This window comes from Enhydra lutris, unplaced genomic scaffold (genome assembly GCF_002288905.1).
Source record: "Enhydra lutris kenyoni isolate GAN:26980312 unplaced genomic scaffold, ASM228890v2 scaffoldscaffold2, whole genome shotgun sequence".
NCBI lineage: Eukaryota > Metazoa > Chordata > Mammalia > Carnivora > Mustelidae > Enhydra > Enhydra lutris.
The window spans coordinates 48,712,735-48,739,577 of record NW_019154086.1 but is presented as its reverse complement, the minus strand read 5'-3'; the positions used below and the strand labels follow the sequence as shown (position 1 = coordinate 48,739,577).

The 26,843-nt window shown below is 44.9% G+C and overlaps 1 protein-coding gene across 2 annotated transcripts; it reads right to left on the bottom strand.

Moving 5' to 3' along the window:
* Positions 1-11,416: 11,416 nt before the first annotated feature.
* Positions 11,417-25,781, bottom strand: LOC111151769 (popeye domain containing 2). 2 transcript variants are annotated; one of them, XM_022509974.1, is made up of 4 exons: positions 24,879-25,781; positions 20,148-20,256; positions 15,682-16,072; positions 11,417-11,502 (listed from the first exon to the last, which is right to left on the bottom strand). In XM_022509974.1, exons 1-4 carry the CDS (start codon positions 25,367-25,369, stop codon positions 11,417-11,419), a joined length of 1,077 nt encoding a protein of 358 aa, XP_022365682.1. In that variant the 5' UTR covers positions 25,370-25,781. The 2 variants fall into 2 exon arrangements, with proteins under 2 accessions (XP_022365682.1, XP_022365674.1); XM_022509966.1 differs by lacking the exon at positions 11,417-11,502 and having other exon boundaries at positions 15,584-16,072.
* Between the last annotated feature and the right edge of the window lie 1,062 nt (positions 25,782-26,843).

Here is a 26,843-nt window from a genome sequence, read left to right as displayed (position 1 = left end):
CCCCTCCAAAGAGAAAGACAAAATATTACACCTTTCACCAACTATAATGAAGATGGATGCCCAAGGCCAGGTAGTTGTCTCTGGGTTCTGGAGGCATCCAGAATTCTTTGATGGCCCATATCCAGAGTAAGGAGAACAGTGGCTGGATCTGAGAGCTATGAAACGGGAAAGGGCTCTGCAACCAGTCAGGACTGCAAGGCAAGGAGCCCCCCTGTTTGAGTCACATGACTCGGTGGATCCCCTGGTGTTATCAGTGGTAGGAAAATCTGCTGTGTGAAGTTTGTGGCAAGCCCCACTGAAAAAAAATCACAACACACATCCCTGAGGTTTGGGAAAAAGACCATGCCTTCCAGAAAAAAAAAAAAAATTCCCTGTCTGGAATTTCTTATATCCTGATTTTACCCTTAAGAACATTTAGTTCCCGCCTCCGAGCTTTGTGTAATTTTTATATATTTATCTACATATAGATAGATATATGTGTACATTTATATATGACATTTTTATAGACCCCTGTTTTTTAATCTACAGACGAGAACTTGAAAGGAGAAGGTGAAGGGTGAACCTCTACCTCTAGAAGCTTCCTTAAGATGAATCAATACTCTGGGTCTGACCTTCGCATATATTTCTAACTCATGTTTATCTTGACTACTCACACATTATGAGAAAAGTTTCAGTACTTTATATCTACAATGATCCCCTGATTTGAGGGAGAGAGAAAGGAGAAATAATATGATTAATTGAGTTTTAGCATGACTTAATTCCCAAGAGCCCATGTAGGCTCTCCTACTAATTGTTACTTCATTTCCTAAGTATAGCAAGCGATGCCGTTTAGTGATTTGTTCCTGGACTTTGCTGATAACACGCCAAGCTTCCTAGGAATGTCTGCTTTCCCTCTTTTTGGTCATTGAAGCAAATGTATTTACCCACTATCTTCTAACTTCTTTTCTATGGGATTATTCGATGATCCCCAAACAAAGAGCTCAGTTACCCTACAAGGTCTTTCTACAGCAAGACTGTGATTCAGGGTACCAGGGTACCTGGGTACCAGGATTTACTTAAAGCAGCTGAGTGATCTCTTCTCAATCTTGGCCTTCAGATTAATTTCCAAACAAAACACCTCCTCTACATTATTATGTATATTTTTGAAACTACAAAATCAAAAGATGCTCATTTTAACAAGTCAAACTATAGACATATGGAGGCCATGGCCCTGAGGTAATCCGTTACTAGCCATATGAACATCCTTCTACACATTTCTCCATGCAGATGCAAATATATACACACGAAGCTTTTTTTTTTTTTTTAACAAAAATGAAATTATAGCACACCTATCGCTCTGCAATTTTCCTTTGTCAATAACATATTATGACTATCCCTCCTATTAGACATAGATCTAGTTTACTCACTGGATGTGTATCCACAGTATGGATCTGCCACAAGTTGGTCAACCATTTTCTTTGTGATGGGTACTGGGGTTATTTCAACTACAAATGATGCCACAATAGATATTTTTGTACATCTCTCTCCTATATTGGTACCTCCATTTCTATATGGTAGATTCCTGTGTGAGAATTGCTAGGTCAACAGACACAGCGAAAGGTCAGTAGTGCTGGATTACTTTCAAAAAATGTCAAACCAATTCACAAACTCTGACTAAGGTTCAAAGGGAAGGCTTTCTTGCAATTACTTATTCAAGTATTTGTCCTCCTAAGATAAGTTACTCAAATCCCCAAATTTCTCCTCTGGAGTTCCCTTGTGGTGTTCAACTTGTTCCAAGTTGACCGACTCCTACCCATCTGTGGACCTGGAATGACACTTTCCTTCAGAACTAAAGGGACCAGAGATTTCATTACCTTTTAAAAATGGCCTTCATTCAGACACCATAGTCTCTGAACAGTGAAACCACGGGGAGGGGGGGCTATAAAGAAGTTTTAAAAAATAACAGCTTATTTTTTATGATTAAAAATTCAATTCACCTGAAAATATTTCAGCCAATACAGAAAGTTGAGAAAGAGAAAGTGAAAAACTAAAACTCCCTGAGCATTTAGTAAGTGCCAGGTAGTGGTCTAATCCGTATATATAAATTACCTCAGTAATTTTCCCAGCAATTCCGTGTGTTACCTCATTTTACATATGAGGACAAGAGGGAGAGGGAAGTTAAGCAACTCACCCATGGTCATGCAGCTAGTAATGGATGAAATCAGCATTCACACCAAGACACATGCGTCCAGAACCTGGGCTCTAACCACCACATAATACAGGTTAGCCTGCTCAAGATGGTTTCTAGCACTTGCATCCACATGTCCTATTGAAATAGAAATTCCTCAGTCTGGCCCCACTCTGCCTACTGAAATTATCTGCCATGTTCCCCAGTGTGCTAAAGCCAGTATCCCCCTAAAACATACCATGGACAATGTCTGCTCCATGCCTTTGTGCCTACTGCCCCCACCATCACCTTCAGACTCTACCAGGCGCTCGGGGTGCACTTCCGGTCTATCTTTTGCAGGAAGGCTGGCCATCAATATGTCATTTCAGTCAGTAGCTATGCTGCCTTGCAACGGCGGTCAACAGTTTACTGCATGCATGCCAGCCTTCTACAGAGAGATTGGAAGGTCCTTAAAGGCAGGAGCTCTGTTTTCTCTCTCTGTGGATCCTCCACATTGTAAGCATGCAATAAAAGCTTCTTGAATGGAATTAAAGACGGCATCCTAATGATGTAGATGAAAGCAAAGAAAGATCAGACTTAACTGATCTGAGAGGCTTAATTCCAACAAGGGGTTGGTGTCTTTTCATTAGTATCAGGATGGCCTTCATTTATTCATTTTGTTTTAACATTTTGCTTGTCAGTGTTACATTTTAACCTTTAAAAGCTTGAGCCCCACATTGGGTGTAAAGATTACTAAAAAATAAAATCTTAAAAAAATCTCCACAGGAAGAAGCTCTGGGCATATAAAAGGAATTATATTGCAACATATATCTCATCAAATTGGTGAAGTCTCACCCAGCCCTTCCTTGCCTTGTTCAGTGGTCCTAAGTGACCTTCTCAGACAGACAGAGACATACTGCTGCCCCCAGCCTTCAACATACTCTGACCTCACTCGTGAGCACTCTCAGGCTGTGGGGTGACCATCACAGCCCCATCTTTACCCCAGACAGGCTGGCTTCCTTCTCTCAGAGGGGAGCCTGAGGGTGATGTGACCATCTCCATGCCTGAGTTCTTCCATTCCCCAGGCCCTAAAATCCTCCCTACCTTCAGTATTCACCCTTCATTTGTGAAGCCAAAACAGTTTGCTTTATGGGACCATCCAGTGTCCTGACAACAGCTCAAACTCAAAATCAACTCAACATCTCCCCTGAAGTTGTTCCTCTTCTCCTCAATGGTAATAGCCACAACACCATCATCCAACATCCAGGCTTGAAGCCTTGAGTCCTCTTTGGTTCAGAATGCTATAATGCTCAAAAAAGTCATCATCCTCCTTTCTCCCTCCCAATACCTTACTTACACTGAGACACCATGTCTCTCAATTTCTTCAAAATGTGTCTGATATTTGTCCTTTCCTCTGTATTCTCTCAGACATGTGGTAAGGCCCTGGATTAGTCAACAAGCCACAGAGTGTCAAGGAGGAAACCATAGCCCAGAAAGATGGAGGGAATCACCTGAGGTCAAACAGCCACTAGAGAAGCAGCACAGCCACTCTCCTGTTCATATTGGCCTTCCAAGCCTGCACTGCCCTTCCGCTGGATTTTAATAACTTGAAATGACTATTCATTCCCTGTGAAAGGTGAGCTTTAGTAACTTTTTGGAGGTTAACAAGGGACAGTGTTTACCTGGAAGTAAATTCCTGTTACTACCTCGAAGCTCTGAGTCTTTCCCATCTATCCAGACCTGTGCCAGTATAAACAGATTCTTATTTTGGACAGAGCCAGAGGGTGGAGAGGTAGAAAGAGATCTAGGTGAATATCCAGGGAAGGAGAGCTCCCTATGTGAGCACCTTTCTTCATGGCCCTGGGATCAGGCCAAGTCCAGTGAAAAGACCCCTTCTCTTTTTCAGTTACCAGCCCTTACAACTGTACAACTCCTGGAGTTCACTCAGCCTTCCTGGTCTGGACTCCAATCTCATGATCATTCCTTCTCACTCTCAGCCCTGGGTTCATTTCAGAAGCTGCCCTGTGCTGTATTTCTTCTCTGGGGAGTACAAGGAAATGGGCACAGCTGGAGACACGTGATCCCCCAAACCAGAATGTTCATTCATTTATTCATTCATTAACGCACTCATGTAGCAAACCTTCACTGTAAGCCTACTACGTGCCGGGCACTATTCTGATGGCAATCCTCTTAATAATAACTACAACATATCGAATGCTCACTAATGCCAGGCATGGTTTTAAGTCTCATCAAACTCTCACTGAAACCTATGAGAGGGGTTCTTCCTTTATTGCCAGTTTACATATGAACAAGCTGAGGTACAGAGCAGTTAGGTAACCAGACAATGAAAGTGGGGGGCTGAAATTTGAACCTGGGGTGTCTAGCTCCAGAACTTTGTTTTCTTAGCCCTACGCTATGTTGATAGGGCATCCTAAGTCAATCAATGTCTATTTATGTCATCCCCATCTCCTTCTTGTTTTTTTAATGTGATTTGCTGGCAGTGGCAAGGTGTCTGGCCCTGTTGCATTAAAGTGGGTTTTACTGGGTCAGGTAGAATAACACAGCATAAATAGGACAGTTTAAAAATAAGTGTTTATATGTGTGATGAAGAAATGACAGCAGTTCAAATAATTTGAGAGCTCCAGAAGGTGAAAAAGGAGAAGAGAAATAGAAGGTATATGGTGAATAGTGAGGGATCAGGTCACGAGAAACACAGTTCAAGGAAAAGAGAAGAAACCACACCGGAGAAATTAGTGGTGAGCAACGTGGGTGAGCAACGTTCTCCTCTCACCCGCTTCGGGGAGGGGCAGGCAAGCAGAGTGAGCAGTCTACAGGCAGGAGACGGGGGACAGCAGGCCTGAGCTCCTCAGCCGGGCCTGGAGAAACCACACAGAAAGGATCTCCTTCCTCAGTCACACATGAGTCAAAGACAAAGTGTCCTAGCTTGAATGGGGGCAGAAGAAAAGAACACTGGAAGGTGGAACTAGAAGTTTCTAAAATCCTAATCTGACCCCGTGTTGAAATGCTCAGCGGCTGCGTTTCACAAAGATCTAACAACGACCAACTAAATGCCAGGCACACGGCACTGTGAAGGTGCTGGGACCAGGGCAGTAAGTAAGAATCTGGCCAGCCCTCAAGCACCAGGAGAGGAAGTCTGGAGGGAGATGAGAGCTGAGGGAGGTGGTCCCAGCGGATTCTGAGAGTCCTGGAGGGACAGGTTAATGCTGACAGAGGTGGGGCAGATGGCAGGGACAGTGTGGAAGGGGAGGAGACGTTTGTACTAGCCTTGAAAGATGAATAGGACTCAGAGCAGAGGCTTGGTTGGGTCAAGGGCAATTCCAGGCTGTTGAGCAACCATCAGTTGGCAGTCGATAGTCGGCAATCATGTGCTATGCAGAAAACGACTCTTGGTAAGGATCACGTCAGAGAGGTGAACCAAAAGTGAAATAAAATCCTGTGATCTCCAGGGAAATTTCTGAGTGGGAGACATGTGTCAATATATGAATTCTATGCCAATTAGAAGTGAAACCCCTGAGAGCATTGTTCACATTTTTCAGTGAAGATTTGTAGGGGAGGCTGTAGGAAACTAGGGTGTCGAGAATAAATGGAGAAGAAGATGCAGACCTCTAAGATGAATTTGACTCCTCTCCCAGGAAGTTCTCTCCAGGCTGTCTCTCAGGTGTCTGCCTCTCTTGCCGACACCATCTTATGTTCTGGCCCTTGGTACCTCCCAACCTCACTGACCATTTCAATGGCCAACATTGTTCTCCTGGCTTCATATTCTCAAGTCTCTCAGAACATGAACGTATATGAAATGGCTATATGCTGCCAGGCTCCATGGGATGCTCTCAATGCAACCTCCCTCAGCACTGGGGTGCACCATTTTCCTGCTCACTTCCTACTGCCTTTTGATGAGAGCTCAGATTCCACACCTGGTCACTGAGAGCCATTGGTTCTCTTCTCCGGCTGTGCTTTTGTTATACCTTCCAGCCTTGGGTCTTTGACTCAATTATTTCTTTCCCCTTGATTGCTTCTGCCTTGTTAAACTCTTTCAAGGCACGGCTCAAAGTCCGCTTCATCATGAACACCCCTGATTCCAGAAACAGGAAGTGGTATCTTCTGCTGAACTTCTGTAAGTCATATAGTGGTTTTAAATGCTAATGTAATGTTTTCCACAATGGACTGACATAGTGCTTATTTGTATATGCGTCAGGGATCCAGCTACATCTGAAACTATTAATGAACCACAAGAAGCCTATTTATACAGGGACTGAGGAGTCTTCTGGGAAAAGATTAATCCTTGGAGGAGTCAAGCCTTGGTGGGGAGGGAACATGGTGCCTATGATTCATGTCTCTCCTTTGTAGAGCTCAAGTTCCTTCAGGACAGACACCATGATTGATTTACCTACCGAAGTATGTTGTGTCCAGCATAGTATTTGACAACAAGTGGATATTTAATAAGTATTCATGAGATTAAGGGTATTTACTATCTTCTTCTTAGAACAAATCTGACTCTCTGTCAGACTTTATTGGTGAAAATATTAAGCTATACCCCCCAAATTTTCTTTTCATGTGTATGCACCTCTAGTGTGGGGTTAGTGTAGGAGGCTCACAAATCATGTCAAGAATTTTCCATAGACTGAGTAAATAAGATGCCTCGTACCAACATGTCATGCTATATTTCAAATATATAAAGATATATTGTGTTTAATTTTAAAAATTTGCAAATTTATCTAAGAACCTTATAGGAATCCAGGTATCTTTTGCCATTCCATATACCATTAGATAATAAAAGCAGGTTTGACCTGCTTCTACCAGGTAAGGTCTCTTCCTTTTAAAAACAAAGACGGTGTGCTTGGGTGGCTCAGGTGGGTTAAGCAAATGACTCTCGATTTCAGCTTAGGCCATGTTTTGGGGTCCTGGGATCGAGCCCCGCAGTACGCTTCACAATCAGGACAGAACCTGCTTGTGTCTCTCCCTCTGTTCTTCCTCTTGTGCATGCTCACTCTCTCTCTCAAATAAATAAAATATTTTAAAACGAAACCAAAAACAATGACACACATTAAAAGAATATCCCAACCTGTGAAGCCTCTGGTATGCATCACATGTACAGAACAATAGGCCTGGTTGGGCGGTCCTCATCCTCTAGCTTGAGGGGCGGCCAGGTTAACACTGAGTCTCCGTTTACAATGCAGGAGGTTTTTTGTTGTTTGTTTATTGCTTTGTTCATTCTCCACAGTAGCCCCCAAGGGCTGACAAGAGAGCCATCAAATTTCTCAAAATGGACAAGGGAGAACTACATTGTGAAATATAGAGGGAAGAGAGAAATCAAACAAGAAAAGAAATACACCGTGTAATTTCAGGGAGAAAAACTGAGAAAAGAACGTAAGAGCTCTGGGGAACACACTTAACAGCTCTATCAAGCACATAATTGGAATCCCAAAAGGAGAGGGAGGAGAAAATAAGACTCTGAAGAAAGTCCAAGCAGAACAAGGGGATGGAAGGTGACGGTGAGGTGAGTGGGTATTTTAGCTGGGATGGTGACAGGGGCTGATAACGGAATGGCCAGAAGAAGTCAGCCAGGAGAAGTTGGGAGGGATAAGCATTTCAGAGAGAAAACCCCCCTATAAAGACCGTAATATAGAAAGAAGCTAGGTATGCCTGACGGACACTCAAAAGCACAGTGTGGCTGAAACAGGATACATAAGAATGAGATCAGAATGTAATATGGCTGAAGGACAGGCAGGCAGGGCTTTTTGGCTTGTAAGCGGCCGGAAGAATAGGACTTCCCAATCATGCCTTTTGCTTCCTCACATTCCCCAGTCTCTTTAATCAGCAAAGCACAAAGTTGATTATTAAATGAGTCCGTGTGACTATATTTAGTCAATGGACTCTGGACAGAGTGATTTGTCTCCCCTCTGGGCCACAGCATCAAAAAGCCAGCACCGGAATGTCAAACTGTTTCTTTTTGCAGGGGACAGAGCCAGAAGGTCAAAGTAGATTGAATCACCAAGTTGCAACACAATGACGGTTACCCTCATGAGTCATGCAGACTCTAAGCAGACTTTAAGAGAGAAATAAACCTTTGTGCTATTAAGTCATAATAGACTGATCTTAATATCACATGGTAAGAAGTTTGGATCTTATTCTAAGTATAATTGGAAGCCATTTGAAATTTGGAGCAAGAGAGTGATGAGATCATATTCATGTTTAAATGGCCACTTTGCTGTGTATACAATAGATTATAGGGAGGAGAAAGGGGAGAGATGGCGGGGGACCAGTTCTAAGTCTATTGAAGTTAATCTAGGTGTGAAAGAAATGGTAGCTTGAAATTAGTGGTGGCAGTGAAGGTGGTGAATTGAATTCAAGATACATTTTGAAACTAGAACTAAGATGAGTGGAAAGACTCCAAGGTTCTGGGCCTGAGCAACTGAGTGGAAAGAAGGCAGAGTAGGAGGTAAGGTGGGTGGGTGGTACTCAAGAGTTATGAAGCTGTTTGGTTTAAAGATCTCTTCCAAAGAATAGGAAGGAAGAAAGAGAATACTCCCTAATTCTTTTTAGAAAATCAGCATAACCCTGATATCAAACCTGACAACGATACTACAAAATGCATAGATGTAAAATTCCTAAAAAAAAAACTTAAAACTAAGTTCAGAAATAGGCAAAGATGAAAATATCATGTAATACAATTGGATTTGCTCCAGGATACAAGGTTATTTTAAAAATCGCATATCTATTAATGTAATTCATTAACAGGAGTAGGGAGAAAAATCTCGATAAGTGTAGAAAACCATTTAATGCAATTCTATACTCATCCATGATTTTTTAAAAAACCCTCAGCAAATTAGGAATAGAACTTCATTAATCTGATAGGGCTATTGTAAAAACCTAATAACACGCATCATACTTGATGATAAAATACTGAAAATGTTTTCCTTAAGGTCAGGTATGAGAGAAGGATGTCTTCATTATCCCTTCCATTCATCCCTGTACTGGAGGGCCTACCCAGCACAACAAGGCATCAAAAGAAAAAGAAGGAGGAGAAAGGAAGAAGGGGAAGGTATAGGTTAGGAAGGAAGAAATAAAACCATCATTACTTACAGATGATATATTTGAATCTATAGAAAATCCTGAAGACTTTGGATTAATGATTAGAATTTGTAAGTTATATAAACATTTGATTTATGACAAAGGGGACACTGGACACTTGTGGGGATAGGATAAGTATTTCAGTAAATAGTGCTCAGTCTATTGGATAGCCACTGGAAAATAAAGAATTTAATCCTTATTTCATACCATACCATACACCATACACAAAAATCAAATCCAGGTTGACTGTAGGTCTAACTGTGAAATGCAGAACAATAAAACATCTAGAGGGTAGCAGAAGAATATCTTCAGGGGAGGAAAAGATTGCTTAAACATGACACAGAAAGGACTAATGATAGAGAAAAAAAAGTGGATAAATGACTACACTGAAACTAAGAACATATGTTCAGGGGCAACTGTGTGACTCAGTCGGTTAAGTGCCCGACTGTAGGTGATTTCAGTTTAAGTCATGGCCTCATCATGGGTTGTGGGATTGAGTCCCGAGTTGAACTCCACACTCAGTGGAGAGTCTGCTTGAGATTCTCTCCTTCTGTCCCTCCTTCCACTCAAGTTCTCTCTCTCTCAAATAAATAAATAAATAAATAAAACTTTAAAAAAGACATTATTTATAGAAAAAAGAGAAGATTCACAAAGTGGGAGAATATATTTGAATATATATAAGCAGTGAAGGACTTTTAACATGGATATTTAAAGAATTCTTTTAAGTAGATAAGCAAAAGCATATAAATGAATAGAGAAATGGGCAAGAATAAGAATAGACACTTCACAATACAGGATATCTATGGCTAATAAAAACATGAGAAAGTACTCAACCTTATCGCTCTTTAGAGAAATGAAAATTTCCCTGAAATGAAAACTATAACAGTATGCGGCTACCTACACCCAATGGATAAAGTATTTTTTAAAATGACAAGGTCAACAATTGGGAGGATGCGAAATATCTAGAACTCTCACATGCCAGAAGCGAAACATCTAGAACTGTCACATGCTGGTGGAAATATTAATTGGTACAATCACTTAGGGAACTGATTGGCAGTATTTACTGTGGTTGAACATACATGTACCCAACATTTGAGTAATTTCACAATCCAAATGCCTATCAGTAGTAGAATGGATAAATACATTAGGTCTATTCATGCAACAAATGATTGCAACAGCAACACAATGAACAAACTCTTGGGAGAGAGAAAGAGGGAGATGCCCAAGGACTCCCAGCTGTTTGTGTGTCCCCAGACTGGGCCCCAAACATGAGTGAAGAAGTCTTGGAGATGACACTAGCCTGAGCCACTATCTGAACATGACAGCATGAGGATCTTGAGTGACAACAGCCCAGCGGGGCCCAGTTGAGCCCCACGTGCATCAACAAAATAAACTATCTTAAGTCACTGTTTCAAGTATGAATGTTACATGCCAATGGATAACAGAATATATGTTGAAGTATTTAGGGAAAAAGTAAAATAAAATGTGTTAAATTGATAAACCCACTTTAAAATGTTTAAGGAAATTTAATTAACTGAGTTTGTTGAAGTTCCCCTAAAAATTATTGTTTAATGCTAGGGTCCTAAAGAGAGCAAGAGATTTGTCAGTTGAACTTCAAAGCTTAAGGGAAAACTAGGTTTTTAATTTCTACTTCCATAAGTTAAATCTAACTGTTAAAAAAAACCCCAACCAAATGAATAAGCAAATCGTGAAAAGTTCTGGTCTAGCTGGCTTCAGAGACCCTTCCAGACAGTTCAAAGAAACATCAGGGAAAATAAATGGAGTGATTTATTGAGCGCTCACGAGGTGCCACGCCATGTCTGAGGTGCATTACCTAAGTCATCTCATCTGATGCTCACAACAACCTTGTGAGATGGGTTTTCTAAGTCCCAACTTTACAGGGGAGGCTCAGAGAGCCTGTGGAACTTGCCCAAGATTCTGCAGTTTGTGAAGGATGGAATCAGTGATTTTGCACTTCTGCGTGCCTCCTCCTGGAAGGAAGGCTGGTGAGGGCAAATTTCTACGAGTTGCTGGGGGCCCTCGTGTCGCTGCAGCACCGATGTCTCCTGAGCCTGCCCCGACCTAGCCCATGAGCCCTCCAGTGGGTAAGACGGGGTGTGCACTCCAGTGAGCTTCCTGTGAAGATTTGTGTGGCCAGAGAAAAAGACAGCCCATGGATCCTTAAAGTTCAGGAGTGTGGGTTGGAGCCAAGGGGGCCTGTCCCCTGGACATAGCTTGAGAGTAACTGTGGAGAGGAGTTCTAGGAGCTGTGGAAAGAAAAAGAGGAAGGATTTCAGCACTGTCTCTCCAGCTAGCTTGCCTCACTTCCCATTGTTCTCTCCCGTTTTATCTTCTTCTGCTAATCCCCACTGTTTCAGCTGTACCCAAGGCCTGACATGGTAGGGGCAGTTGTAACCTTGAATCATTTCTTCTAGAGTATGATGATGAACCCGCTTTGAAGTTATTTAGCCCAACCTCTCGTTTTATGGGGGCAGAGACCAAGAGATCAACTCCTGGTGCTTCCTGTGAAGAATCTGTAGAGCTCTACTTCTTATCTGGCGCTACCGAATGGGTTTCCAAAACATCTGTATGGCAGAATGATGGCTTTAATGAGGCCCGTGTCTTTTATTTTCACAAAGGGAGGGGTAGGTGAATGAGGCTAGTACAACACAAGTGAGAGAACAACGGATCGGGCATTGGGGACAGGAGGTTGTGAGTCAGGGGGCTGGCAGGGAGCTGCTGCCTCTTGCTGAGCCAACACAATATGGGGCCTTGACAGGGGGGAAGGGTGCTACCTTCAGAGACCCAGAACCAGAGGCCCCAGGGCAGCTCCTGCCATGCCATGGTCAAGGGCACGTTGTCCGCTCCAGGAGTCTTTCCAGTGGTTTCTGTGAGAAAAGTGCTGTTTAACAAAACTGACAGCTACGCCAGCACCTTACAGCCATCACAGAGGGAAGCTACATGTGATGAGTAGAGAATCAACAGAGTGGGTATAGTGTGACAGTATTCTGTCTCCCCCTGAACCAACGAACCTCACAAAGGAGGTGAGGGTCTGGCCAGTTGATTTTGTGCTCCTTCCCTGACCACAATTAGCCTCTCTGTTGTAATCTGCTTATCATTTGCTTGCTTTTTAATTTAAATAATAGGGAGAAAGGCAGCAACATATGGTTCCTACTTTCAAATCACAGAGTTTTCAGAATAACTTGAAAACATAATCAAAATTGGCCAAAATTCAAACAGCGTTCAATTAATTTGTACCAGCAGACACAAACTATCTGACTTCTTTGCTCACTCCAGAGTTGCATTCACCGAGCATCTCCTGTAAGGAAGACACTTAATGGAACATTCTGGAGAGTGTCCACAGAACCCAAGTATGTCATGAAGGCCGGGTTAAGGTGAGGTCTGACTGGAGGACCCTGCATGAGTGCCTTATGGTGCAGCGCTGCTGTGCCATTAAGAAAAGCAACATTCAATTCTGGGCACCACGAGACTAAAAGATGCACTGTCTTCCGAAGAGAGCTCTAATGGAAGCCAGACTATTTTTAGCCAGTCCTGGTGTGAGGGACAAGCACTGTGTCAATGTGATGAAGCCCTGTCATTCTCAATGAGCCCCAGTGCAGCCAGCTTCCTGCCTCTTACGTAAGTGCTGTGCCAGGATGAACAGCACTGAGCTTACAATGCTGGTAAGGGCCCAGGCACAGAGGGTGAGTTGTGCCCTGTGTTATAAAGGACACAGTAGTAAATTGCTACTTATCACAAGGGACTCTGCTTACTCAGTAAAGGAATAACCCTAGAAGGGTTCTGATGGCAAATTAAGTCAAACCACGCACCCCACAACACAATTCCAGAAAAGGATCCCATGATCACAGACTAAATGGAAAGCCATCTGAAATTTGTACAACTTGACCAGGTTTTCAAGTTGTTCTCAAAATTCTGTAGTTTGGAAATAAATAATGTTTTTCCCCCTTTCTATTACCTAAATAAACAAACATTAAAAAGCCTACTCTCTTTACACTGCCAATACCAATACTTTAGAAAGCTGGTTATATGAGCAGTTTTCTCAAGGTTCAGAAAAAGCTGGATTGGCAAATGGGTATTTCGTGTGGGAGTCTTAAGGGCGGAGGGGCTTGGAGACTGAATGGTGACCTTCTTTCACTTAGAACATCTGCACTTGTCATCACATGGTAGGGGGTAGGCTCTTCATGCAGCATGGAGGGGACTTCTAATCAAGCAGGACCCATCATTCAGCAAGGAGGACAGTCCCAAGTCAAAAGAGAAGTTGTAGTGAAATATGGCAGAGGGTTCTTGCTGAAAGACACTCGGAAGCCCTGCGGCCTATGTCCCTTATACTGCTGCCTGTTTCTATTTTCCTCCTAGAAACAACTCATCCATTGCCCTCTTACGTAAATCCACTAAGACCTTTGGGGTCCAGCTGGTCCAATACACTCAAACGCAGAAAGTGAGGTGTGGTGAGGTTGTGTGGTTTGTAAAAAGTAGCAGGCCCAGACACAGAAGCCAGGCAGGACTGCAGGTGCCTAGTCTGGCTCTCTTTCTGTTTATCATGCTGCTTTCTAATGTCTGGGAAAACTCATGCCGGCAATGTGTAGCCACCTACAGCTGGGAGTGTTCACACCTTCACTCAAATGGTTTTATCTGTAGCAGAGGGAGAGGTACGGATCTTGGAAGAGTATGGATTAAATACAAAGATGGGGGTGCAGGGTAATTTTGAGGAAAGAACAAGGCAGGAAAGTGGGGGGGGAGGAAAAGAAGGTAATAGAGAAATACAGGAATGATAAAATGGGGAAAATGTAAGGGACAGATATTGGGAGGAGAAATTACCTAAGAAGAAGAAGGAGGAGGAGGAAGAGGAGGAGGAGGGGAAGAAAGGACTTTTTTTCTTCTGAGCAGCGGATGGAGGCAACCAGGGACTAAGCAGAAGTCAGAAAGAGGAAAGAGAGAAGAGCAAACAGAACCAGGAAAAGAGAAGAAACCAGGAGAAACACGTGAGCACCAAGAGCCGCCAGGAGTGAAGAGTGTGCACAGATGCGCAGGCGCGCTGGACAAGGACAGGGCTCCACAGGGCAGGACTCACAAGCAGGGATGGGCGTGGACAAGAAGGGTGGTGAAGATCAGCACAGTGGACAAGTAGGACAGTGACCAGTGCAAATGGAGGAAGTCAATGAGTGATCTCGGGTCCTGGATAGATCCATGGAATCTGTGGTTCTAGGGACATTAGCACTACAGGAGATGACAAATTCATGTCTATAAAACAAGACATTTAACTTTTACCATTTGCCTCCCCAGCCTCTTTCACCATTTACATAAATTGTTCTTACAAACTATACATTCACTCATTCACCTTGTGTACCTTAGAAACCTTCCTCCCTGGGCTAGTTTCTTTAAAAAAATTTGTCAGTGCTTCCCAAAGGAGGACGGGTCTCTTAGGCCCCTACATCACACACACACTTGGAAATGTCTTCCCACTGGCAATAGTGGGATTTTCCTCAGGAAAAGCCAGGCCTCCGCCATGGCTAGGTGGAGTCCCAGAGGAAAATGTCACAGCAATGTGAGAGCAACCATTTCCCAGAACTACTCTATATAGGCTTTCTTGTACATTCTCCTGAGCTGTGAGGGAAATCCTGCCCTTTCTGTTAGGTCCTCCCACATTTGTGCCCATCTACCTCACACAGGTTGGGGGAAGGCCAGGCTGCTGTATACCCGTATGATCATAGTAACAGAGCAGCATCCATTTGTCTGCCTGAATAAGCAAGGTCTCTCCACAGGGCAAGACGAGAGTAAGGTGGGACATTTTCCTCCCAGGGTTATCAGCCTCTATCACAAGCCTCTTTAAAATTTGTGATTTTCAGAGCTAGCTGCCAATCCAAGCAGTGATTGCTTTCAGAGCTGCCTCTACACTATGAAGAACTGATAGGAATTAGAACCATGTCAGCTTTCCCCCCCCATTTAAAACACATGCCACAAATAAAATCCCCTTTAGCCCTTGCTCTCTATGGCCTTAACGCTGCACAAACTCACAGTTTTGCAATCATTTGATTGCTTAAAATGTCAACAAGCCCATTTTCCAAAATGCAATCACACTTAATAAAAAATGAGTCAAAAAAAAAAAAAAATCCCCTCATGCCTTGCATGCACCTGGAGTGAGCTGCTACTGCAAGGTTGGGTTAGTGCCACTTTCTGGGAGTCCTCTGAGAGGACAGGCTCTGTGAGAATTTTTGTGCCCTTACAAGCCGAGTGGAGGCCAACTGTTGGCAGGAATGCGTGCCAGCTGTCTTCTGAGTACTTACACAGGATCCTGAGCCGGGTGGCCGTGCCCGTGTTAGTTCTCCCTCACCTCATGTACTCCCCATCACTCCTATAATCCATGAACGATTCTGATCCCGACACCTCCTCAAAATCCTCCAGCACCAGACTGGTGGAGTCCTCACCCAGGATGCCGCTGTCGGGCCGGGACAACCTGGCCCGGGAAGGAGGTGCAGGAGGGCTGGTGGCCATTGGAAGAGGAGAGCAAGGGGGTGTTTGCTGGGCAGATGTGGGCAAGGCTGGTTCACGGGCTTCCTCGTCATCCTTCTCGGACTCAGGCCCTGTATCCGAGGCTGCGGGACCCAGGACATGGTAGAGGCTGGGGAGACGGATGTCGAAGCGCAGCCCAAACTTGGCAAAGAGCTTGTCATTGAGAGCGTAGAGCTTCTCTGAGATGTCATAGCCCAGCAGGGCTGAGAAGAGTTGGGAAATGTATCGCTCTTTGGTCAAAAGAAGGTGGAGACTTTTCCTGGGCCAGGAAATGTAGCTACATGGGGTCTCGGCAGTCAGAGTGACCTGAGGGGTTCCGGAGAAGAGAGTGAAGTTTTGAATTAGACTATGTGTCCATGCTTAGCACAGAGAAACAGAGAGTTACTCAAAAAACAGCTTTACTTTTGTTAAAGAAATTGTGGCAGCGCCCACCATGGCCTTGCCTGAAGGAGGTCCGGAGAATGACTTTTACTTGTGATGTGGAGGGGGGCTTTGTCAGGAGCCCTGGGTCCAGCCATCCACTTACTCACCCACTCACCAAGGGGCCTTCACCCCCTTGGAGCCTCAGCCTCCAGGCCCAGTCTCCTCAGCTCTCACATTCTGTGGTCCCACGGCTGATACCGTTAACAGTGAAGGGAGATTCTGAGTCTGTTGGGATCTCATGAGAAAGACGGGGCCTCCTACTGCTCTGAAGATAGGCTGACATGGTGATGACAGTTTGTTTTGAGAATAAAGAAAGATAAATATATTGCAAGAGGGATTAAGGACGGGTTGGAAAGCAATTCAGTTACAGAAGAGCTTCTGATTAGGCAGGCCAGGCTGCGTCACGTGGCAGAATGCCGGCCTGGAATTCAGGCCCAGGAAGCCGCTCTTGACACGGCCACAACAACTCATCAAAGAGATCTGATGGCTAAGGTCAGAGAAAGGGCATGAAGGAAGAGGAGATCTGAGGAGCAGAAAGTCGAGGGCACCCCACTCTCCATTTATTTAGCCACCTAGGGATTTCTGAGCACTTGCTACGGGCACACGATGCAAAGCTAAATTACACTTGCAGGCTAGGCAATGTGCCTGGTATGAGCAAGTGCTTGATAAATCCTTGTTAAAGCAATGATGGGTGGTAAAGCTAGGGTTATATTAGAAATGTGCCTGGATAGTAAAGGACCAGGGTGTAGAATACACAATTTTTAAAGAAGATTTTATTTGTCAGAGAGAGAGAGTGAGAGAGAGAGCACAATTGGGGGAGCAGTAGGCAGAGGGGGAAGCAGGCTCCCCACTGACCAGGAAGCCAGATGTAGGACCTGATCCAAGGACCCTGGGATCATGACCTGAGCCAAAGTCAGATGTTTAACCACCTGAGCCACATAGGCGGCCCCAAATCACACAATTTTTAATAATCGGATTGACCACAATAATTTCTTAAAAATTTTTAAAAGATTTTATTTATTTATTTGAGAGAGAGAGAGAGAGAGCTCCAGTGGGGGTCAGCAGAGGTAGAGGGAGAAGCAGGCTCCCCACTGAGGAGCAGCTCCGTCTTACCAGTTGCTCAGACCAAAAGCCTTAGAGTCCTCCTTGATCTTCTTTCTCTCTCACACACTACATCCAACACATTATAGGAAATCCTTTTGGCTCTATTTAGACTTATGCACCAGCCCTACATGATGTGATTCCTCATCCCATCTTTGACTTCCTCTCCAGCTATTCTCCCCCTGTCCTCTCTCTGTTCCAGGCCTCCTTTCTGTACCTCACACATGCTAGTCCCTTCCACCACAGGGCCTTTGCACTGGCTCTTCTCTCTGTCTAATATGCTATGCCCTCAGCTTCTCAGAGCTCACACTATCATCTCTCTCAGGTCTTTGCTCTAATGTCACCTGCTCAACAAAGACTTCTGTGATCACCCTATTTAAAATTGCAATGAGACCTCCCGTATACCACTCTATTTTTTTTTAAACTAGCCCTCATTATCTTTTAATATATTACATAATTATTCATTATGTCTATGGCTTTTTTTTAATCTTTCCTCACTAGAATGCAAATTACATGAAGGCAGGGAACTTCCTCTTATACTGTTCACTGATACCTCCCAAGCACTTTAACAGCGCCTTGTATATAATAAAATGTTCAGTAAACATTACTGAAGTGAATGAATGAGTCAGGTAAAGACCACCAATCTTATATGCTGCAAAACAACTGAATGTCACTTTCACAGGTCCTGTATAAAATCCTCCCTCAAAGGTCTTCAGGAAGCCTGCTTATTGCCTGGGTCCCATATACATATATGCATTTGTCTATAATAAAGTTTTGACAACTTTTTCGTCTAATTTTCATTTCAGAGTCTTGTTAAGTGGGTTAAATGAAGCAACATATGGAAAGAGGGCTTGGGTCCAGTAAGGCATGACGTAAATTGGAGAAATAATGATTTCTGTGCAATACCTTCTATGCTATGTTCTTGGTGACTAACGAGAGGGTCCCAGTGCTGAATAGCCCATAAATTCTTATTTAATTGGATTGCTGAGAGGTGTGATGGAACATTGATTCATTAGTGGTAAACACAATGAGAATTATGGTTTGGTCACTGTGGATTGCCCTATTAGTTCGCAAAGACTGTAACTACAAAAGGCAAGGACAGCATGAACTATAACTCAGGACAACGCCTGACACTTGCAAAGAGGAAATGGGACTTTACAGAGCCAATAGCGAACGTGTGGATCTCATTGCTCCCAAAGGAGGTGCGCACTAAAAATATAAACGGGAGGAATCTGACAGTAGCTACATTCCAGGCTGAGAGGCCATCTGGGGTTATAGTCTCTCCTTTCAAGCAGAGCTTAGGGGAGGACACCCGGCTTATCCCCCACCTGTTCCTCGGTGTCAGTGTCAGGAACAGAGGCTGGTCTGGCTGGCTCAGGACCTGACTCTGCCCTCCCGGAGGTTCTTAGGGGCCTGCAGGAGTTCTCACAGAAGGCTGCTCGGCTGGTTGGAGAGGGTGGGGGTGTGTGTGGTGGAAGGGGAACATGATCAGTGGAGGCCTATGGTTGGTGGCCCAGCAGTGGGATAGGGATTGCCTCTCAGGGTCTGTCCTCACAGGGCCAGGAGTCAGGCTGGGGCAGAAACAGGCCCAGCCAGGTGACCCTTCCTGGCAGGTGTCTATTCTGGAGTTAGCTTGAGGGAGTCCCCGACAGAAGTGGTAAAATTCACATGGAACCCAGCAGTAGTGAACTATCTGGACAGGGAAGTCCCTGTAATAGGGTATGTGTGTGTGTGTTTTTCTCTGTGTATGTGTGTGTGTACTTCATTCTCTTGGTGCCCCGCTCGTTTTCAAGAAGAATAGTAATAGCAGAGCCAGGCAACTTCACTTTGCCACTTTCTGAATGAAGACCTTGGGCAAACTGCTTGATGTTTTGGAGCCTCAACATCCTTATCTGTTAAATGGGAAAATGATAATATCCACCCCAGAGGTGAGAATCAGTAAGGCAATATAATATTTAGTGCCTGACACATACTAGCCAGTCAATAAGTGAGAGCTACAAAGCAAGGAACTGAGGTTTGAAGGACTGGCAGAGAAGAGAGCAGGGGCCAAGCAGCCAGGCCCCCACCATGGAGTATGTCTGTGACTGCCTCATAGAGTTCCCTGAGGCACCAACTGCCCTCTGCCAAGCCAGTTTGGCAAAGCTTTATTGAACACCCACTGTGTTCAGGGTACTGTCCTTTGGAGCCTGGGAACAGAGAGAAGAGGAAGCCCAGATTTCTACCTCAAAGAGTTAGGAAACGAAACCAAATCGTTAGAGCAGAGAGCAATGTGTCCCAGTCAGCATAAGTAGAAGGAATAGAAAGGCCCACAGACAGGAACATGAAGCTGTGGGGATTCAAAGCCCATGAGGTCAATCTGGGCAAGCTTCAGGGGAAGTTAAGATACCATCACCTCATTTACAGGGGGGAAATGCGTTTCAGATAGAAGGTACAGGAGGGGCCAAGCGTGGCCCTTGCAAAAACAGGGGGATGTATTTAGGGAAGTGCTAGTTGTTCTGTTCCGTATGGCTGGTATGAGCAAAAAGTGTGAAGGAGGAAGGGGCTGGAGATGTGGCTAGATGTCACTAAAGGTCTTAGGTTACTCTCTAAGGGGTGTGGGTTTTTATTTTGTGGTCGTAGTGGTCTTCACGAGTTTTAGGCATAGGAGTGACATGGCCTCTCGGGGATTAGTACCTCCCCTCACCCCTACCTGCCCGCAGCCCTGGCTCTCTTTCCACAGAAGGAGAGCGCTCCCACCCCTAGCATCACATTGGCAGTGGTTCAAAGAACAGATGTGAGTGGGGAAGGATGGAGGGGGGCATATTCCTGGGTCACAGTGGGAGAGGGTGGGGCGGTCCCGGCACTGGCTCCCCATTACCTGGAACACACCCTCCTCAGACGGCTGCAGAGATTCCCACTCTGGAGAGTCCATGAACTGGTAGGGGAAGATGTAGTGAAGAAACTGCCCATCCTGGCTCACACGAACCCTGGCAAAGGGAGAGAAGAGACCGTGTGGAGAAAGGGAAGTGGCCACCCAAACCCTCCTCCATCCAAATTATGAATTTAAAAATGGAAAATAGGAGGCATCTGGGTGGCTCAGTTATTAAACATCTGCCTTGGGCTCAGGTCCTGATCCCAGGGTCCTGCGATGGAGCCCCACAAAAGCCTGCTTTTCCCTCTCCCACTCCCCCTGCTTGTGTTCCCTCTCTCACTGTGTCTCTCTCTGTCAAATAAATAAATAAATAAATAAATAAAATCTTTAAAAAATAATAAAAAATAAAAATGGAAAATGATTAAGATCCAATATGGGTTTTTCCTCTTTCCCCCAGAAAACTCAGTTTCAGCTTCAAGCTCTCCCTAAGGTTGAGTTATACCAGGAAAGGAGGTGTCTCTGTCAAACAAAGGGGGGGGCAGACAAAGAGATCTCTGAGGTACACTCTGTCCATGGGGAAGGAGCTATTGTTCCATTTTTTTCTGGAGCTTTACTGGCTAAATACATATGCATGAGTACCTCCTGGGGTCCTGGAGATCCGGAAAAGCAGAGATGGGTATGAGCTGATCCTTGCCTTTAAGGATTTCACAATTTAGTGGAAATCACAGACGTGTCCATAACTGGCTATAAGTCCATGTGTGGTCTTATGAAATGGGAGAATAGAGGAGGGAGAGAGATTAGTTCTCTTCAGGTGGTAGAATTCTCAAAGATGACATCTGAGCTGACTTTTGAAAAACGAACAGGATGCTGGGAAGTCGATGAGGCCAGGGACAGATGGTGGTGTGGTAGTCTGTTTTCCCTTATCTGCTCTTTCCTTTCCTCCACAGTGCCAGAGTTTTAACGGGGCTTGCTCAGCTAGACCGCATTTCCCTACCTCCCTTGCAGGTAGGTATAGTCACGTGATTAAGTTCTGGCCAAATGGGACATTAGTGCTCCAAATCTTGCTCCTAATGAATGCCTGCGTACACTCATGCACACACATTACCAAAGAACTTCGCCAATAAGCTGTTGCCTTTTGTCTGACAACCTAAAGATGGAAGATAGAAGGGGATGTAGTTCTCACGCCAAGCCATGGATGTGGTGTCAGCCCATAGTACTCCATGGGAGAGACACAGATGCTCCTACAAGACCAGGTAATCTAGAGAGACAGCCAGGCAGAACTTCCCCGAGTCATAAAAAGATACAAGAGAAAATGAAGTGCCAGGCTCTCCTACCTCAGGTTCTCCACATAGTCTGTCCCCTCTGGCTGGATCTCCTCCCAACCTCCACCTTCTCCTCAGGTCTCAGCCTAAACATTCTTTCTTCCAGGAAGTTTTGTTGACCTCCCCCAGAAAAGTAGCTCCATCGGGTACATGTTCTGAGTGCACTTATGTTTCTCCTTGGAAATATCATGCTGTGATTCACCACTATGTCAAACATTATTGATTTTCTTGATAGACAGCAAGAACAGTATTTTTCATATTTTAACACTGGATCCTTAGTCCCTAGTGCTTTTAATAAATATTTTTGGAAGGGGAAAAGAAAGAAAGGAAGGTAGGAATGGAGGGATAAAGGAGAGAAGAAAGGAACAGTTGAACAGATTGTGTGAACTCACTCGTGTCACCATAAAAGGGGACCAACATCTCAAGGAAAAGCTTCCTGAATACAGGAAGACAGACAGACATTAGGAGAAAACAAGGCTGCTGCTGAATACGCAAGATCCTCTTACCAGCTCCTCAGGCAAGGGATCTGACCACTTGAGCAAACGAGGAGGAGTGACATCATTTAAAGTATAACATCTAATGAGCCTGCGGGGCTCCCTTAAGCCATTTAAATTGGTATATCATGCCTTTTATCATTTAAGCCTCTTCTTCCTTCTTGAACCCCTGGATGACAGGTATTTCCTCCCACTTGAATAGCCTAGACAGTTAGCTGCCTGCCCAGGAGGCTGTGCATGAGAGAATTCTGTAGGACAGAAACACACCAACAGTAAGCCCAGCTTAACAAGGTGACAAACTTTGGGGAAGTCACTTGGCTTTTCTGAGTCTTAAAAGGGACTAGTTGCATACATTAAAATAAAATAGAAAGGGCATCTGAGGTTTTAGCAAAGGGCTCCAGATGAGAGCCTGCATGTGATATGGGGGAGGTCTGCACCAGAAATCCCGACTTCCTGGCACAGAGTTCTCTTTCACAGCTCTGAGGTGTTGGGTACCTCAACTGGAACCAGCCTGAGGTACAATGATTCTCCCTTAAAACTGGAGCCTGGTCACAGACAGGAAACCTCTTCTCCCAGCTCCAGCTTAGCAAAGTTGAGACAGGATGACATTAAAAGATAACAAATAAAACTCTCACTCTAAACCCTGAAAAGCAAGAAAAAAAAAACCAAAACTGTCTAATTTCTGATTCTGGTTTTTTATGCCAAGTATACTAGGAAAAGCCACATTGAGGAGGCAAACCCACCTCTCCCCGTCACAGGGAAGAGGTCTTCTACAAATTCATGGCAAATTCATCATGTTAAAAATGGATTTAAAATATTGTATAATAATCATAGCCATACAGGTGCTGCAGGCCTTTCTCCCACCTGTCTCAGCTCCTTTGAACGGACAAGCTACAGGTAACAAATAACATCCTGAATCTCCTGAAGAAGAACATTTTTCTTTTTTTTTTTAAGATTTTATTTATTTGACAGAGAGAGAGAGATCAAAAGTAGGCAGAGAGGCAGGCAGAGAGAAAGAGGGGGGAAGCAGGCTCCCTGCTGAGCAGACAGCCCGATACGGGGCTCGATCCCAGGACCCTGAGATCATGACCTGAGCCAAAGGCAGAGGCTTAACCCACTGAGCCACCCAGGAGCTCCAAGAAGAATATTTCTTAAGTAGTCTATATTTTATTTTTAAAAGAATTTTATTTATTTATTTGTCAGAGAAGCAGGGGGAGCAGCAGGCTCCCCACTGAGCAAGGAGCCTGATGTGGACTCAATCCCTAGACCCTGGGCTCATGACCTGAGACTTTTTTATTTTATTTTATTTTTTCAGTGTTCCAAGATTCACTGTTTATACACCACACTCAGTACTCCATGCAATATGTGCCTTCCTTAATACCTCCACCAGGCTCATCCATCCCCCCACCCCCTCCCTTCCAAAACCCTCAGTTCGTTTCTCAGAGTCCACAGTCTCTCTGGGCTCCTCATGACCTGAGCCTTAACCGACTGAGCCACCCGGGGCATCCCAGATTGTTTTTATTTTAAGCATGGAACTGTAGGCGGCAAACATTTTGGCAACAGTCATAATGTACTTCTATTTATACATGTATTTGTTTACAGATAATTCCATTTGTTTACACTTCACTTTATTCATAAATGAAATGTCTCCCCACAAAAATCTCATAGATCATTCAACCCAGGACTCTGAGTCCAAACAAAATCACACGTATACCTAACACTGTTGATTCTACACAGTAGTACAGCAATGCACATTATTGCTACCAGTAGTCGTTGTAGTACCATCATCATCATTCTAGAACTCTTCTTTTTTTCCCCCTGTGTGGTTGGCAGTCTTATCTGGTTTCTTCCCCTGCCACCCTGGGAATCAGAGCCTTCTGATAAGATTACTACCTTATCTTTTCTATCACCTTCTCCTCGTCTCCAAAAAGCAGGGAAGGAAACTGAGAACAAGCTTTTGAAATACTTTGCTTGCTTTCCACTGAGGTAGCCCAAGTGAACCAGGTTACATAGTTTACTGTTTGATGCTCAGCCCCACACAGAAGTCCCACTAGGGCGATATTTCAAAGATTCCACAACCACCTCCCAAATGGACAGCATGGAGCCCGTGGTATTTGTTCAGATGTCAGCCAAGGGCCAACACTCATGTGTGGGCTGACTGAGCATACACTAATCGTGACTAAGACCATTTCCGCTCATTTCTGTTGTCACCCAGCCTGAAGGAATCAGCCAGGTATCTCCACCAGATCCTCAATGAGACACGTGTGGGCATCACTTCTCCTTCACTGTGTGGTCTTTTTGGTACTTGATCACTGGTCTGTAAGAATCTCAACAGAAAACGTGTGAATGTAAAAGAGGACAGGGAATATTCCCTCTCCCCATCTGCTTGTACACCAAATGGCTTCCCCACAGACTCTTACAGGATAGCCTCAACATAACTGGGGCTGTTTCCTCGATGCCCTCACTGTTCCCTGCACATAGTTGGCACTTAGGAAATACTGAATACATCTGGAAGGAACAAATCAACCTTATTAAAAGGTCCACTTTTTCAAAGCTCACAGACATTGTGGCAGCTTACGCATGACCCACCGGTGTGTGTAATACGTGTGTGTGCGTGCGCGTGTGCGCGGCCATTTTAGACCCAGACTCAAGAGACACTCAGCCCACATCTCCCAGCACCAAAGGCACGGCACAGTCCTTCCTGCCAACTGAGAAGCTATCTCATGATCTTGTTTCCTCTTGGAAAATGCTAAGAAAGAGGAACCAAACCCACGCTTGGGGGAAAAAAAAAACTGTTTTTGTTTGTTTGACTTGCCACATCCTTCCCTCAATGGAAGGGCCTCAGAATGGAAAGGGACACACTAGGAAACGAGAAGCATGGACCGAGGGAGGAAACGCCCAGCTGTGACGTAGGAGCTTACCGGCCGGAGAGGAGCAGGGACAGGCGGTTGATGGGGGTCTCGCCCTCCACAGCGTAAGTCTGCTCAGTGGCCAGCGTCAAGACCTGCTCCTCACAGCACTGAACAATCTCCTTGTACACCTGCAGAGGCACCTGCAGGGGTAGATACAGCGTCTTGTAGAGGACGTCGAACTCCTCGGGGAGGGCGCGCCTGCGCAGCCGGTGTATCAGGTATGCCAGCTGGAGCAGGCAGGCCGTTGCCAGCAGGAAGCTCCAGAGGATGAGGTCCAGGCCACAAGCATCCAACCAACCCCACATCACGCAGCACACGTAGCCCGTGCCCAGGAAGCCGAAGAGGTAGAAGCATCCATACACCCCGCTGCCCCCCATGAAGCCCAGGAGCAAGAAGCAGTTGGCCAGATGGTAGACCGCGCCTTCCAGATCCCGCTTCCAGCCAACGCACACGGGGCCCTGCCAGATTAGCTGGCTCATGGTGCTGCTGTTAGCACTCATCTTCAGGGCGCCCCAATGCCTTGCAGGGCTCTGAGACTGTCCCCACAGAGGAAATTCAGAAAGTGGATTAATCGGTCCTCCCAGGAGTCTTCTCACGTCCGGCTTCTCGTCACCAAGCCCACCTTTCCTGAGAGGAATGCTTCCAGTAGCTTTGGGAATAAATGGCAGAGCATAGTACACTTCATGGAGGATTTTTAAACTTGTTTTCCCCCTCTCTCTTTCCTTCAGCAAGGCTCTGGCCCTGTCCGCAGAGCTCTGGCGAGCTGACTCGGCTCCAGGTTTCTTAGGACAGTCTTCACATTTGGCTCTCAGCAGAAAAGCTAACGTGTCCCGAGGCAAAGCTAAGACTCAGGGGCTGAAAACTTTAGCTGTGAGGGATAAAGTGGCCACATCCTGCTCTGTTGTCCCCAATCAGAATGAGGAGAGCTCAGCACGGGAGGCACACTTGTGTTCCATTTGGAATGCGTCTCTCTTGGCACCGGAAGAAAGGGTGACCCCAGATGGATACCATGTTTGGAATTGGAATCCAAGAGGTACTGGCAGTGAGAAAAAACAGGCCAGGCACAAAGGCAGGCTGGCAGAGCACTTAACTTATCTCCCCAGAGGACAAGACCTCAGAGCCAGGGAGGCAGGCAGGGGAGAACAAAGGAAAAGTGAGCCCAGAATTTACCACAACGCCTCAGTCAGGATACTGTTCAGGGTGCCTGTGGGGAGGGCTAGGGGCTCTCCTGAGGTAGGCGGACACATCAAAGCAGGAAAGTAGGGGACTATTATAAGAAAAAATCCTAACAGTGAGAACTGGAAAAACCCTCAGAGGCCTTTATTAGGTCACATTATAAACATCACTAGGCATTTTATTTGACAGCCATTAAACAAAAATGACTATGCAAAGCAGCTCTTTGAATTCTTTGAATTCTGACTTGCCCCTGCATGTCTGGATCTAGTAATAGTTTATACAATGGTAATACATTCCTCAGATCATCACCTTACCCATTATTTGTAAATTATAATAACTGTCACCTATTAAATACCTACCAAGTGCCAGACCTCTAGATACTTTACACATGTAATATTTAGTCACCACACAACCCTTCCAAATAAGTATTGTCCTCCTAGATCTGAAAGAAACTGAGGCTCATGGAGATAACAAGTTCCCATAGGCAGTAAGTGGTCCAGCCAGGATTTGATCCCAAGTCAGACCCACCACTGTGTGCCAAGTAGTTTGCACAGTAGGTGGAAATAGACTAGATCTATGACTCCCAACCCCACACACGCACCGCCCCCGCCGGAAATCTGATGATGTCCAAGGAACTTCTGGATGAACCTGGTCTATTTTGGGTCATCAAAAAATAAATCTGGAATATGCAAACATTAAGACATGTCCCTCTGGCTTCCAAATGACTCCTTGATTTTTTTCCCATGCTGCTAGTAAGTATTTATTATCAGTATTCCTACTGGGGGAGGGGTGTGTGTG

Bases quoted from the DNA above. Each gene is read 5' to 3' on its own strand.
- LOC111151769 (XM_022509966.1), bottom strand. From the start codon at position 25,369: ATGAGTGCTAACAGCAGCACCATGAGCCAGCTAATCTGGCAGGGCCCC. The intron at 20,257-24,878 runs GTAAGCTCCTAC...TCCCTTTGCCAG, and splicing joins TCCCTGCTCCTCTCCGGCCG to GGTTCGTGTGAGCCAGGATG. The intron at 16,073-20,147 runs GTAATGGGGAGC...GGAACCCCTCAG, and splicing joins CTGAGGAGGGTGTGTTCCAG to GTCACTCTGACTGCCGAGAC.